Source organism: Odontomachus brunneus, unplaced genomic scaffold (assembly GCF_010583005.1).
Source record: "Odontomachus brunneus isolate Ranch 3 - 2012 unplaced genomic scaffold, Obru_v1 Obru_scaffold_013, whole genome shotgun sequence".
In the NCBI taxonomy this organism is placed as follows: Eukaryota; Metazoa; Arthropoda; class Insecta; order Hymenoptera; family Formicidae; genus Odontomachus; species Odontomachus brunneus.
Window position 1 is genome coordinate 2,590,399 of NW_022639463.1, and position 13,829 is coordinate 2,604,227.

The 13,829-nt window shown below is 40.2% G+C and overlaps 1 protein-coding gene across 1 annotated transcript; it reads left to right on the forward strand.

Moving 5' to 3' along the window:
* Nucleotides 1-831: 831 nt before the first annotated feature.
* On the forward strand, nt 832-13,793 carry LOC116840954. The gene is made up of 16 exons (XM_032808337.1): nt 832-980; nt 1,094-1,215; nt 1,486-1,612; nt 2,028-2,171; nt 2,268-2,395; nt 2,481-2,615; nt 3,016-3,304; nt 3,594-3,749; nt 4,203-4,394; nt 4,481-4,635; nt 9,751-10,021; nt 10,353-10,600; nt 10,694-10,970; nt 11,044-11,271; nt 12,170-12,364; nt 12,517-13,793. Exons 1-16 carry the CDS (start codon nt 953-955, stop codon nt 12,693-12,695), a joined length of 2,874 nt encoding a protein of 957 aa, XP_032664228.1. The 5' UTR covers nt 832-952; the 3' UTR covers nt 12,696-13,793.
* Nucleotides 13,794-13,829: the final 36 nt, after the last annotated feature.

Sequence of the window (13,829 nt, forward strand, 5' to 3'; positions counted from 1 at the left end):
CTGTCACTACAAATATGCAGTAGCAATAACAATTTTGCTAAAAGAGCAAAATTATTTTTTTCGTATACGAAAATCTACAATCTCTGCGAAAATCACACGTAAACTGCTCAGAAATACCTTATTGAGGTATTTCTCAAAGAGATTCGTTTTTTTGTCGAAATTGTAATTTTATCGAAATTGCCATTAATATTATTATATTATTATTATATGTATAATTTCATATATATAATACTTATATATAATACTTATATATGATGTTTATTTATTGATTGTTTTAACGCATTCGTGCTGCCAGTAAAAAAAATTTTCTATATCCACATTATATCAAACTTTAGTCTGTTTTGTCCAATTACGTAAGAAAGAAAGAATAATACGAGGTAGTTTAGGGAGAGAGTCTACTAAATAAACTGAGGCATCAAATATATGAATAACATGAAGTAATAATAACATAATGAGAAAGAGAATGCATTCGTCCTTCTTTATCCATTGTGCTTATCGAGTTTAGCTGCGATAAAAAAAGCATGGCCCATGTGACATTCGACGTAACACCGCGAACACAATCCCGAGCAGCATGAAGCATCGGATCGTTGTTAAATCTATAGCAGCCAATGTAGAATGCACAGCGGCCAACTGTTGGCCAACTAATGTACGCTGCTAGAGGAACCCCTCTCTTCCTACAATCGCATAAAACGCGCGTTACGTTCGCGACGCTTCGCGCAGACACGCGAGTTTACCGTTTCGATCGGCCATACGCGTAACGCCACTACCGGTCACTCTGAAATGCCTGGCAACGCGATTATGCGGCGTACTTTTCCACAGGTGGTAGGAGTAGCAGTGGTAAATCTCGCGAGCAGTAAATAGCCGACATACACACTAATCAGTGCTTAGTCAGTCTGGTGAGAAGTCGCGTGGTAGGGAGGATACGGATTACGTATCGCACGATTGGCAATCAATGAACGATATCGGCGTCGATAAACGACGTAAGTTCATGTGACAATGCGACTCGGAGGAGGTCATTAGTAGACAGTGTGAGTGCCCGCGTAAATATACGGTGCTCTTTGTTGTTAATCGGCGATCAATACCGGTCTATCAGGTCGCGCGCTCAAGGAAATGTCCGCAAAGGAAACGGCAGAACGGAAGAACAACGATGCCAGACGACAGGCTCCTGATGGCGGTTGGGGTTGGTTCGTTTGTGTCGGCAGCAGTTTGATTTCGGTAAATCCCGCCGGTGTTACCGTGCCAATTTTAATATTATCATTATTGTTGCTTTATATTGAGCAATTATACAGTTGATATAGTGAAAGTTATGTTATTCGTAATAATTGGGCAGTGCTCCAAGGGCACACGAGGCAACAGTCGAAAGTTGATTTTGAACCCAGCCCAAAAAGCTTTGCAGAGAATTGTTTATTCGCGAAAAGCGACGGCGAGACGGCGTTGTTATTATCACCATAAATTGTACGGTACATTGTGTCGGTAAACATTCAGATTTCACTACGTTCCTTGGACCCGTCCTTCGGATTACTGTTCCACGATCTGCTGGTAGATCTCAACGTTGGCTCCACGGGAACGTCGATTATAATGAGCGTTTTGGACGCCATTATCAATTTCTCAGGTAAGCGCGGCTTTCATGACGCGATATACGAGGAAAACTAGAATGAAATATTTGAAAAAGGAAATAATCAGATGCGTTTTTTGGTTCAGAAAAGTAGTGAAGATTTTAACGCAGAGTATTGAGAATGTTGCAGAGTGTTAAAAATGTCGACGGAAGAGAGAGAATTCACACAAATCAGTCGCTAGTACACATGGAAAGAAATGCTGTCGAATCAATAGAATTAGTCAACAGCGCCGTAGGAGAATGATTCAATAGCAATGTTACTGAAACTAGTGTTCGTGTCATCGAATGATGATTTTATGATGCATTAGTTTCAATAATATTGCTATTGAATCCAGAAGACTTGTTCCAACAACGATGCTCTCTTAACCAATTCTCTTGATTCCACGACATTTCTTTCTATGTATATTTACAGGTTTCACGATTGGACCGTTGTTGAAGAAATATTCCTATCGGCAAGTCGCGCTTTTCGGATCTCTGCTGAGTTGCAGTGGTCTGATACTCACGTCAAGGGCCGGTAGTATGCTGTACCTCATCTGTACTTACAGCGTCTTAGGAGGTGCGTATGGCCATTTATTATGAATTACATCGCTGTTACAGATGACCCCACGCAAAGTGATGTTAAACGCTATCATGTTAAATCCATTTTCGACAGGCGTGGGCACTGGTCTCGCGATCGCTTCGTCCTTCGTCGCGTTGAACACTTTCTTCGACAAGAAACGCGGACAAGCCGTCGGCTTTTCCATGGCTGGAACTGCGTTTGGAATGGTGCTCATGCCGCAGGTAAGCTGAAAATAGATTGAGATACGAGGAGAAGAAGAGGAAAACTCTCAACTTCTCATAATCGATTCATTAATGATTATCACAGCTGATACACCTGCTGCTGAACGAATATGGATTTCGCGGCACGACACTCATCGTCGGAGGTTGGGCCTTGCACTCTGTAATGGGATCTTGCTTACTGCGTCCGCTCAAAATTCTATCGCCGATACAGCCAGAAGAAGTAATTCATCTAATTCTAACTTTGACATCAACTAACCACTGACTGACATCACACTGACTTTGACATATCACTGAAAAAAGAAGTTTCAAAAAAAGACTATAATATTCTCTCCTTGTGAGAAGATAATGATGTTAATATTTTAATGAATTATTATTTTATATATGATAATATTTTATTCCACGAGAGAGAATCTAACTCCCAAATATCTAGTTAAAATTTTGTCATTCTGAATTCTGCATTAATTGACTGAGAAGAATTAAAGTGCATTAGAGAGCTGTCAGGTGGCTGGGAAGAATTAAAAATGACGCATTAAAGATGCATTTATTACTAATAATAATATCGATATCACGAACGAACGTGTATGTAATACTGCACACGTGTAAGAAAATTCCTCTTTTAGAAAAAGTCCGACGAGGAGCGAGAAGACAAAGCCCTATTAACGGAAAAGAGCAAAATTGCAGGACGCAGGTCGTCTAATGGATCGTTTTGGACCAATGAACAGGACGCGACGACATTTGAATCGAGTTCTAAGCCCAAGAACAAATCGTTCGCGAAGAAGCTGATGGAAACCTTAGACTTGGATCTACTCAAGGACTTCACATACCTAATCATCTCCTTGGGCTGCGCTCTCTTCTACGTGGCTGAGTCAAACTTCAAGCTTATGGCTCCATTCTTCCTCTCGGATATTGGTGAGCGAGCGAGCTTTCGTTTTAAATCACAAATGTGATCAGTACCGTAGCAAGGATCGTTTGTTACCTCGTTAACGGGAGGAAGTTTGCGCGTCAAAGGCCGAGTCACAGCGAGATTAGAAGAGACTGGAATTGCGGAATATTCTGCTCTTCACGCTATTAATCTATTTCTCCATCATGTTGGACACACGCTTCGGCTAATCAAAATATGCCGATTTCGACAAACTTCCTCGCTACGGCACTGCTCGGGAGTCAAGTAAACTGCTCGAAGGAACTTGACGGTCGACAGGAATGACGAAAAGAGAGGTCGCCTTCTGCCTGTCCCTGACTGCATTCGCCGACATTATCGCTCGACTATTGCTGCCAACGTTATTCGACTGGATCGGTTGGAGAAAGCGCGTGATCTTTTGGATCTTCGGTGCTATCTTCGGAGTCGCACGTTCTGGTAATCCTTCCGTTGACTTTAAAATGTAAACCTTGAAGGATCGAGTCTGTAGATCCTACACTGGAAATTTCAATGTTTCGCAATTGAAGGCCCATTTTTCCATAGTAGTGGATGCTTAATTGATCAAACTTATGCTGCAATTCTAAACAAATATATGAATAAACCGTAAAGTCGTAAAGTCGTAGCTTACGAAAAAAACAAAAAAAAAAATCGTAGATATTTACGAATTATCATATGAAATACGGTTTGCATAGAATTACAGTTATACTCATAAGTTCTTACGAGTCTTACGAAAACAAGTTACGAGTTTTACGATTTTATCTAGAATTGCAATATTAGTCTTCGTCTATTTCTTATTATTATTACAGTTCTATCTCTCTTTCTCTATCCACCTCTATGTAATTAATTTGGATTAATTAAAAAGAGAAGTACAAAGCTCCTTGTTTCACACAGTGTTGGCGGAACAATCAGGAAGAGTACCATTGATGGTCATGTTCGTAGTAGCGGGATTTCTACGTGGCGCCACATTGGTGAATCTCAATCTCAGCATATCGGAGTACGTGACGCTGAAGAAGTTGCCAAGCGCCTTCGGCATGTTCATGGTGTTCAAGGGTCTCCTAGTGGTTACTATGAGTCCCTTAATCGGTACGTTAGCTCAAGACAACAAAATGTATTTCGTCATAAAAATAATGTTAGATTAACATGACACACGCGTTTGCCATCACAAACAGGATACATCAGAGACGTCAGTGGGAGTTACAAGATTTGCATCCACGTGATGACCGCCATGATGATGACCACGACTATCGTGTGGGCTATTGAACTCCTGTATACCACTTTACACAGACGACGACATGCTATAATTAAGAAACTACAAATGCATATAGTACAATGACGTAATTCAAATATGGTAGTAACAGCTATGTATGCGCGTATGTATGTGTATATGTGTGCAAGTGTGTGATAATAATTATTATCACAACAAAATTTTTATAATATAAAATTTATAAAATTTATATTTATAATTTTTTTTATTTATAATTTTTATATTATAAAATTTATACCAGGTCTGTAAATATGAAACCGAAATTTGTCCATAGATGGCCCTAGCTGTCAATGTATTAGTTACCGTCAAACCGCGTCATTGGCGCCATTTCCTTGTTGACATCTCTGACAAAGATTTTCAACTCACAACAATACAAGTTTCATACAACAGCATAGTTTGTAATAGCGTTGAACATGTCGAATTTTGTGCCTGGAAACTACGATTTGCGGACAGCATTGATTTTCTGTTACCATTTGAAGAAAACTGCTGCAGAATCGCATCAAATGCTTGTCGAAGCTTACGGTGAGCATGCTCTTGGTAAATCACAGTGCTTTGAGTGGTTTAAAAAATTCAAAAGTGGCGATTTTGACGTGAGAAACAAAGAACGTGGAAAACCACCGAAAAAGTTTGAAGACAGTGAATTGCAAGCATTGTTGGATGAGGATGACACTCAAACGCAACAACAACTCGCGGATCAATTAAATGTGACACGAGAAGCCGTCTCCATACGTTTGAAAGCCATGGGAAAGATCCAGAAGATGGGAAAATGGGTTCCACATGAACTGAATGAAAGACAGCAGGAAAACCGAAAAACCACTTGCGAAATGCTGCTCGCCAGGTACAAAAGAAAGTCATTTCTCCATCGAATTGTGACTGGCGATGAAAAGTGGATATATTTTGAGAATCCTAAGCGTAAAAGATCATGGGTAACTCCAGGCGAACCATCGACATCGACTGCAAGGCCAAATCGCTATGGACGGAAGACAATGCTCTGTGTTTGGTGGGATCAGAAGGGTGTGATCTATTATGAGCTGCTAAAACCTGGCCAAACCGTTAATACTGAACGCTACCGACAACAAATGATCGATTTGAATCAAGCTTTGCGTGAAAAACGATCAGAATATAAAAAAAGGCAACACAAAGTGATTTTGTTTCATGATAATGCACCATCACACACAGCAAAACTGGTCAAGGAAACGATTGAGGCTTTTAGTTGGGAAATACTTTCGCATGCTGTTTACTCACCAGACTTGGCTCCGTCCGATTACTATTTATTTGCATCGATGGGACACGCACTTGCTAAGCAGCGCTTCACTTCTTACGAAAATGTACGAAAATGGCTCGATGACTGGTTTGCCTCAAAAGAGCAACAGTTTTTTTGGCGTGGCATCCACAAATTGTCAGACAGGTGGGAAAAATGTATAGCTAGCGATAGGCAATACTTCGAATAAAATATTTTTTATCATTTTCATACAAAAAACGTGTATTTTCTATACAAAAATTCCGGTTTCATATTTACATACCTGGTAACGTTTATAATATAGCACACACAGAATGGGGATCAATAAGATAAATCTGCATTTTTCAAAACGTTTTTCCTAATATTCGAATGTTTTTAGAACGTTCTTAGAATATCTATTGAACATTTGTGCTATATAGGAAGCCAAAGCTCTCAAAGCGATAATATACTGAGAAAACAAATGTTTAAAAATTTATGTTTATTTTACAAAACTAAACTTTATTTCACAGAAATAAATTTTATATCTCCCAAATAAATTTTTTAAGTATTTTTTTTCAGTGTGGCAAAACGATCGCGCAAATTACACTTCGATTATTATATTCCGATTAGTAGTCCAGTACACTGAGAGAAATTATTCGATAAAAAAATAACAAACGGATATTTCCGATTAAAATATCGATGGATTTTTGTATCCAGTCAGAAAACCTCAGATGAAAAGTCGATTCATAATTTTTTTATCGATTTGATGAAGTATCATTATGATCGGAAGTATCTGATAAAATTTAATCGGATATCCTGACCAGATATAAAAATTGATCTGAATTTGACCGGTAATATGTTTGTTAATTTTTTATCGGATAATTTCTCTCAGTGTAATTTTCGTCACCACTCGATTATTTGCCTATGCCTCTAGATGATGTTATATACATATTATAGTATTATCGACTCTATATATATCTCCACGTCGAGTTTGTGATTCATGACGTCACGGAAGCGCTGATATCGTCTTATCGCTGAAGCTGAGCAGTTTCTCGCTCTGCGTTCGTGCAGAGACAAAATTCATCAAACCAAGACATCGCTTTTTCACAAATAAGATTTCCCGTTGCTGCTGTCACTTCTTTTCGCGCGTTTATTTTGCAAAGAAACAGAATCGCGCCCATCTGCGTCCGATTACACACTTTCCTCGTCAAAACCTAATTTGCAAAATGTTTTATTGCGACGCGATAAAGTCGTATTTACACGATGGAACGCGCAAGTCGTAGCTCGTGTCATTGTACTTGCGCGGAATGATACGCGGCGCAATTAATTCACACATCGAACGAAAGAGCTCGTTTGTAAATGAAGCGTGCGCGCGCGCACGCCTGCATTCACTCCCGCGAACGAAAACGCGGCCGCTACGAATAATCGCGCTCCGCGTCGTCTCGAATGGAGTAGCGGAGCCGGTTTTCATCAAGCCGGCTTCCTCCTCTTCGAGCCAGTCTCGGGGCGCCTGCAGCTCGCGTCGGAACATATGTTACTCTAGTTTTTGTGCATCGTGTCTCCGAAAGAGTATCTGGCATTTAAATCGACTCGACGTCGACGCGCGTCAGTGCCAACGAATTGACCATCGAGCCATAACATCGCGCAACATTGGAAGAGGTTCTCGACTTCTACTTGGAATTGTTAAACAATACATTTCGACGACTGCTCGCCAGACACCGCGAAAACTTGTATAAACACGCGTTTGTTTGAACGCCCAGAACAGCAGTTTCTGCGTGAGTGAGACGCAGAGAACTTCTGAATAATTGCTGAAGATAAAGAAGCTGCGGAGATGCTGACGAAATGTAAATAAGAGACGTCAAAGTGAGTCATGCGCTGTGAGTCGCGGGCAATTATCCGTGCTAATGCAGGTAATTAATCGACTAAAGTGAAGATACCAATCTTGAAAAATGCCTTATCATAATTGCCTCTATAGTTGTATTTCGTACATGGACCAAAATGCTGTTGAATCAATAGAATTGGTCAATCTGCGCCATAACTGCAATAAAGATATTGTTGAAACGAATACATTGTTTTAATATTCGAATTATGAATTTTATCCAGACATAGCTATAATACTCGAATTATTAAGACAATGTATGATGAATTTGTTTTAATAATATTCCCAGACAATACAAATTTCTAAAAGACGTCTTGAAAAAATTGGAATCAAATTAATTCCTATTAATGCGAAAACATCAGAGCACAGAAATTCTTCTAGTCATCTTTGAAACATTTTTTAAAAGTTTATGCTGTTTGGGTTGCTATTCAAGAATCAAGAGAACTTATTCCAATTACAATACTGTTGACCAATTCTATTAATTCAACGGCATTTTCTCCCCGTGTACTGAGACGTAGATCTAAATTCAGAGGAGGAAAATAATCCGGTGGGAAGCCAGTAACATTGGCGCGTTCCCGCGTATCTTTAAGAACGAGATATCGATTTTACGACAGCTTTAGCAACATTTGGGACACTTCATATGAACCGGCGCTACTTTTCGCCGTTATGAGTACGACGGCTGCTCGAGCCAATTGAGTCGAATTGAAGCGATGCTCGTTCTCATCACTGTTGCCGCGGTCCCAACGTCGTTGCTTTATCGATCGATGTGTTGAGCCGGGGCGACAATGTCTTCTCACGACGCGATGTCTCGAAGCTCCCGTTACCTCCCGACACCGGTGCTCGGTAATTTCGTCGCGCACACGGCGAGATGACAAATTTCTAGCAACTGCGGAAGGATCCGGGAGGAAATGGCATTATCAGCGAAATTATACGGTGACTTCCAAGCACGAGACAAACTTCGATCGGGACTTTGAGCGCGTGTCGTTGACGTATCGTAAGACGATCGACGTGGGAGAAACTGCGGAGTAAACAAGAAATCGGCTGGTGCTGACGACTGACGATAGGTGAGCCTAGAGGCAACGCGCGATATCGCGCCGATCGTCAAAACGAAACTCGAGATAGAGAGTTTATTCGCCGGCACGACGCGTATCTTATCATTTGTCCAATTCGTAGCCGCGCCAACGCGGTCGTCCGGCACGTTTAGGCTTCCAGTCCGCCAATGAATCGAATTGAAAACAGCGCAGGATAAGGCGTTGAAAGCTGGGCTCGTTGAAATCTGGAGTGCGAATCACCGGGGATCTAGAGGGCTCCCATGCAACACCTGCAGCACGATAATCGGATAATACGATTGATAGGATGGCACGTGGCGAGACGGACCGTGGCTGGGCATGGGCGATCGTTATAGGTGTGACTGTTATCAACGTAAGTATTTGGTACTTGTTTCTTTCGTACAATCGTGATAAGAGCAACTTAGACAATAATGATCAATTCCCGCGCACGTACTCGCAGAACGTTTCGGCTGATTAACACATAGCAAGCCAATCACAAGGAAACTCGTGACTTGTTAATCTAACGACTTTGGTCGATCAACCAGTTGTTTCGTGTTCCAACAATGACTAAAAAGAAAAAAGGAAAATGTAAGGAAGGGGAAACTTTTCAAGTATTTTTCTCTCAATATTCTGACACTTAGATAGTATCAGTGAGTTTGGATACTCGCGTGAATTCGGCTACTCAGGTAATACTTGGGTAGTACATGAGTAGTGATATTCAGGTAGTGATGAATTCGTATGTTAATGCATTGAGAAAAATTTATTTATTTGTGGGATATAAAGTTTATTCACACAAATAAACTTTATGTTTCACAGAGAGATTTTGAAGTATCCTTCTCAGTGTAGAGATATATTTTGAGACTGGAAGACGGCGCTCTTATCTGTTTCACAAAACTATAGTTTTGATAAGGCGGGAAGATCTATAGGAACGAAAACATTTGCTGAATACTTCGTGATTGTGACAATACAATCATGAAGTAAACAAGGAGAGTTCAATACCGGTTGAACTAATTCCATCTTTTCATCAGCTGGCCGTGCTTCCGATGCAGCAATGTTTCGGTCTCATCTTCGCGGAACGTTTCGCGGACCTCGGTATCACCGCGACCCAAACAAGCCTGATCCTTCATCTTAACGGGACGATCGCCTGCAGTCTAGGCCTGATAAGCAGCCCGATGATGAAAAGATTCTCCTTTCGCAAGGTTGCCTGTTTCGGCGGTCTCACAGTCGTCCTTGGAATTTGCACGGCTGCCTTCGCCATGTCTCTTCCGACTCTCATTGTCACTTATTGCGTCATTATCGGTGACTGACTCGCTCTATAAATAAGATAATTACGATCATTAGCTCATTGGGAATTAGTGCCCATTTATGGGTCAACGTTTCTTTGTTATTGAGTAAAATCATTTGCTTGAGATATAATTTTATCATGTTTTTAAGTACCTAATTCCCAGTTGTACATATAATTTTGATAAAATATGCTGTGACATTAATTTCAGATTTCTAGAAAATAAGCAAGTTTTTTAAGTAATTATAGTTTTCAATAGAAGCAATTATAGTGTTTAAATAAAGTACTATCACAAAGCAAAGTCCAAGACAGTACTACTAAAGCCTCATGATCGACGCGCCGTTGCAGGTATTGGCCAAGGTATCATCTTCCCGGCGACCAGCCTCGCCATGAACACGTACTTCCGCAGAAAACGCAACATAGCCATGGGTTTCTCGGTCACGATGACCGGCTTGGGTCCAATCCTGATGCCTCTTCTAATAGACGTGCTTCTGGAGAATTATGCCACGACCGGCAGTCTCCTGCTCCTCGCCGGTATCGCCACGCATTCCCTCGTGGGTGCATCGCTGTTAGAACCGTTCAAGGAACGCGAAAAGGTGAGTTCAAGGTATGTAAGAGAGAATTTATCACACATATAAAATGTAAATAAAATATAAGTTATATTAAAAAAGAGTTCTTCTCATGTTCAGCAAGTGATTTCGACAGGCGAAGCTATGGACATATCAAGAAAACAAAACGGAATAGAAACCACGAACAGTGAAAAAGAAGCAGAAGAAAAAGAAGGCTTGAAGAACAACAGCGTTCAATGTCGATTGTTAAACGAGGAGAATGTCTCCGAAGAGAGGAGCTGCGATTTGAGGAAAAATAAAGAGCAGCTGGAAGAAAGCGCTTCAATGCTCAGGAAGATCGCCAAGAACTTGGATCTTGATCTTCTGCGTGACAAACGTTACTTAGCGATAGTATTAGGTAAATTACTAGTGACTGAATCGACCGCAATTGAAGTAGAGATCATTAATACATTAATCGGTTGGGGAAACAGGAATGGGCATCTCGCTAGTGGCCGAGACGAACTTCAACGCAATGATACCTTTCGTTCTGGCTGAGTTGGCGAGCCTTGATCGCACGTCGATAGCCACGGTGATGTCGATTCAAGCCGCCGCAGATATTACCGGACGTCTATGCGTGCCGCTCTTGGCTCAGAAAATTGGCTGGACGTGTAGGAACCTTTATGTGATGTCCCTGCTGGGATCGATCCTTGGAAGGACTAGTACGTACAGCCACATAAAGTATACAAACACGAGGAATCTCTTCACGAGTCCCGACCGGATCGCGATTTCTGGGGTGGGTTGATAGTAAATTAAGCATATCATTACAGTAACTGCACTAGGCACAAATAAGAGCACAATAAAAGCGTGGTTTGCGGAAAGAGTTTGAAAATTTTCGATTTCGCAAAGAGCTGTTTTGTTCTCTTTAAATTTCTTGGAGTGGAATCTCACCCAAGACGAGTGAAAACTAGTGATATTTTCACTCGAAATAATAGCGAAAATAGTGCTACTTGAAGTCGCAAAAGTGAATGTTTCACTCAAAGTTATTTCACTCTCTTCAAGTAAAGTTCCACTCTAAGATATTCAAAGAGTAACCGAGATAAATACCCAATAGATTCGAAATAATACCCAAGATATTTAGATAATATCCAAACACTGAGCGAAATTATCTGATAAAAAATTAACAAACGGGTATTTCCGATCAAAATACCAATGAATTTTTACATTCGATCAAATTTAATCGGATACTTCCGATCATAATGGCATTTCATCAGATAAACCGATCAAAAAATTATGAACCGAAATTTCTCATCCAATGTTTTCTGATTGGATACAAAAATTCATCGATATTTTGATCGGAAATATCCGTTTGTTAATTGATTTCTCTCGGTGTAAGGCTTGAGTGCCCTAATTAGTTGTATCCATGAATTTGAGTATTTGGATTGAATACCTGTCAATTTGAGTACTCGGTAATAACCGGCAATATCCGCGCGGATATAAAAATATATATGGCTATGTTAATTCAGCACTAATTGGATGCAAGATAGTTCATCCATGCGCTTTTGACTTTCAACGCAAATTCTTGTGAATTTAACAGTCATATCAACTTGTTTCTTGCAGTTCTCTCTACATGGGGCGACATCTATGTCGTTGTAATCATGGTATCGCTGATCGTCGGACTGGCGAAGGGAACCAAAGCTGTCTTCCAAGCCCTAATTATACCCGATTACGTGCCATTGGAGAGGCTGCCGGCCGCATCCGGTATCCAGATGGTCTGCAACGGCATCCTGTCTATCAGCGTGGGACCTATTATCGGTAAATCGAAACAGGGTCTTCTCTAAACGCTCTCGACGACGATCCGTAATTTCCCTCGGACGCGATCATCCTCCAAATTGACGTTGACACGAGATGACGTCGTTCTTCCTTTCTTTTTGCGTGTGATTCTAATCGAACCTTATTGTTCGCAGGCGTAGTGCACGACGTAAGGAACAGTTACGTGGGCGCGCTTTACTTCATGTCCCTCCTCAGCATGTCGTGCGTCTTCCTATGGTTGATAAGTGGACTCTGGACTTCGTGCGGCAAGCTCTTAAGATCGCCTCGGAGAAGTCTGTCGGCGGAACGAGAGAACTCTTGCGTGACCGTGTAATTAATTAATTCAATACTCACGGTTTACGACTATTTTGCGATGGTAATGTAAAGAATTTTATGTATGCTAATAATGTTGATGTACCACGGTAATCTACGTATAAATAGACGCGCGCAAATGCACATACACGCAAACAATGTAATTAAGAATTGAATCAAAATATTCGTATTAATCAGAGATAACTTTGACCTAATTAACAGTCACATGACTTTGCACTTCGACGGAATAAAGTGCTCAAATAAATTTTCGCATACTCACTGATAGCCGTTATCAACGGACATCTCAATACATCAAAGCCTTGTGCAAATATGAATACGATAAGCACACTTTTTCGTGCACTTTCGAGACATGCGTATATATTAAATATACATATGAATAATTTGTTATGCAACCGCATGTCATTGGTTCCTACTGTATTCACAATAATATTGTAATGTGAACTCAGACTAGCTGTTAGACTCGCGATTAAAAACTTTTTCGTGTATTATACACAAATATATTTTTGTAATTTAAATATACGTGCTAAAAGAAGAGAGGAAATGTCGCATTTTTCAGGTTATCTTCCGGTGTAATTCGATTAAAATAATTAAAAGTAATGTACCTGAATAGTTTATGACGTTGTACGCGGGGAAAGTATTGCAACAAAAATTACATTAAAATTATATTTCTTTGCAATATTTGCTATAAAGCTATGCTAATTGTGATATAAATTACTATAGAAATAGTAAATTTGATGACCTGCACTGTAATGCGCCATATAAAAACACATGTAAATAATTACAATAACTTTATAGCAAAAAGCTAAACGTGACATAATATTTTTGAACAAATATATAGTAATTTCGGCTACAATTCTGCAAGATACAACGTTACAACAATTTTATTGCAATTTTTACTGCAACATTTTGCCCACGTACGCGCTATCAGTTAAGATAGCAACAAGATATTTTAGTCGACATAATGATTCTTCCGGTGTCGCAAACGCAATTCAATATCTTCCTGTACAACGTACGTATGAATGTTGTGCTCCTAATTTTTACGTAACTCATTTCGATTAATTTACAATTTTAATAAATCGTGAAAAACTTGTGTTATCGACCCGTATGATACTTCCGTAATCGCTATCGTAATCGC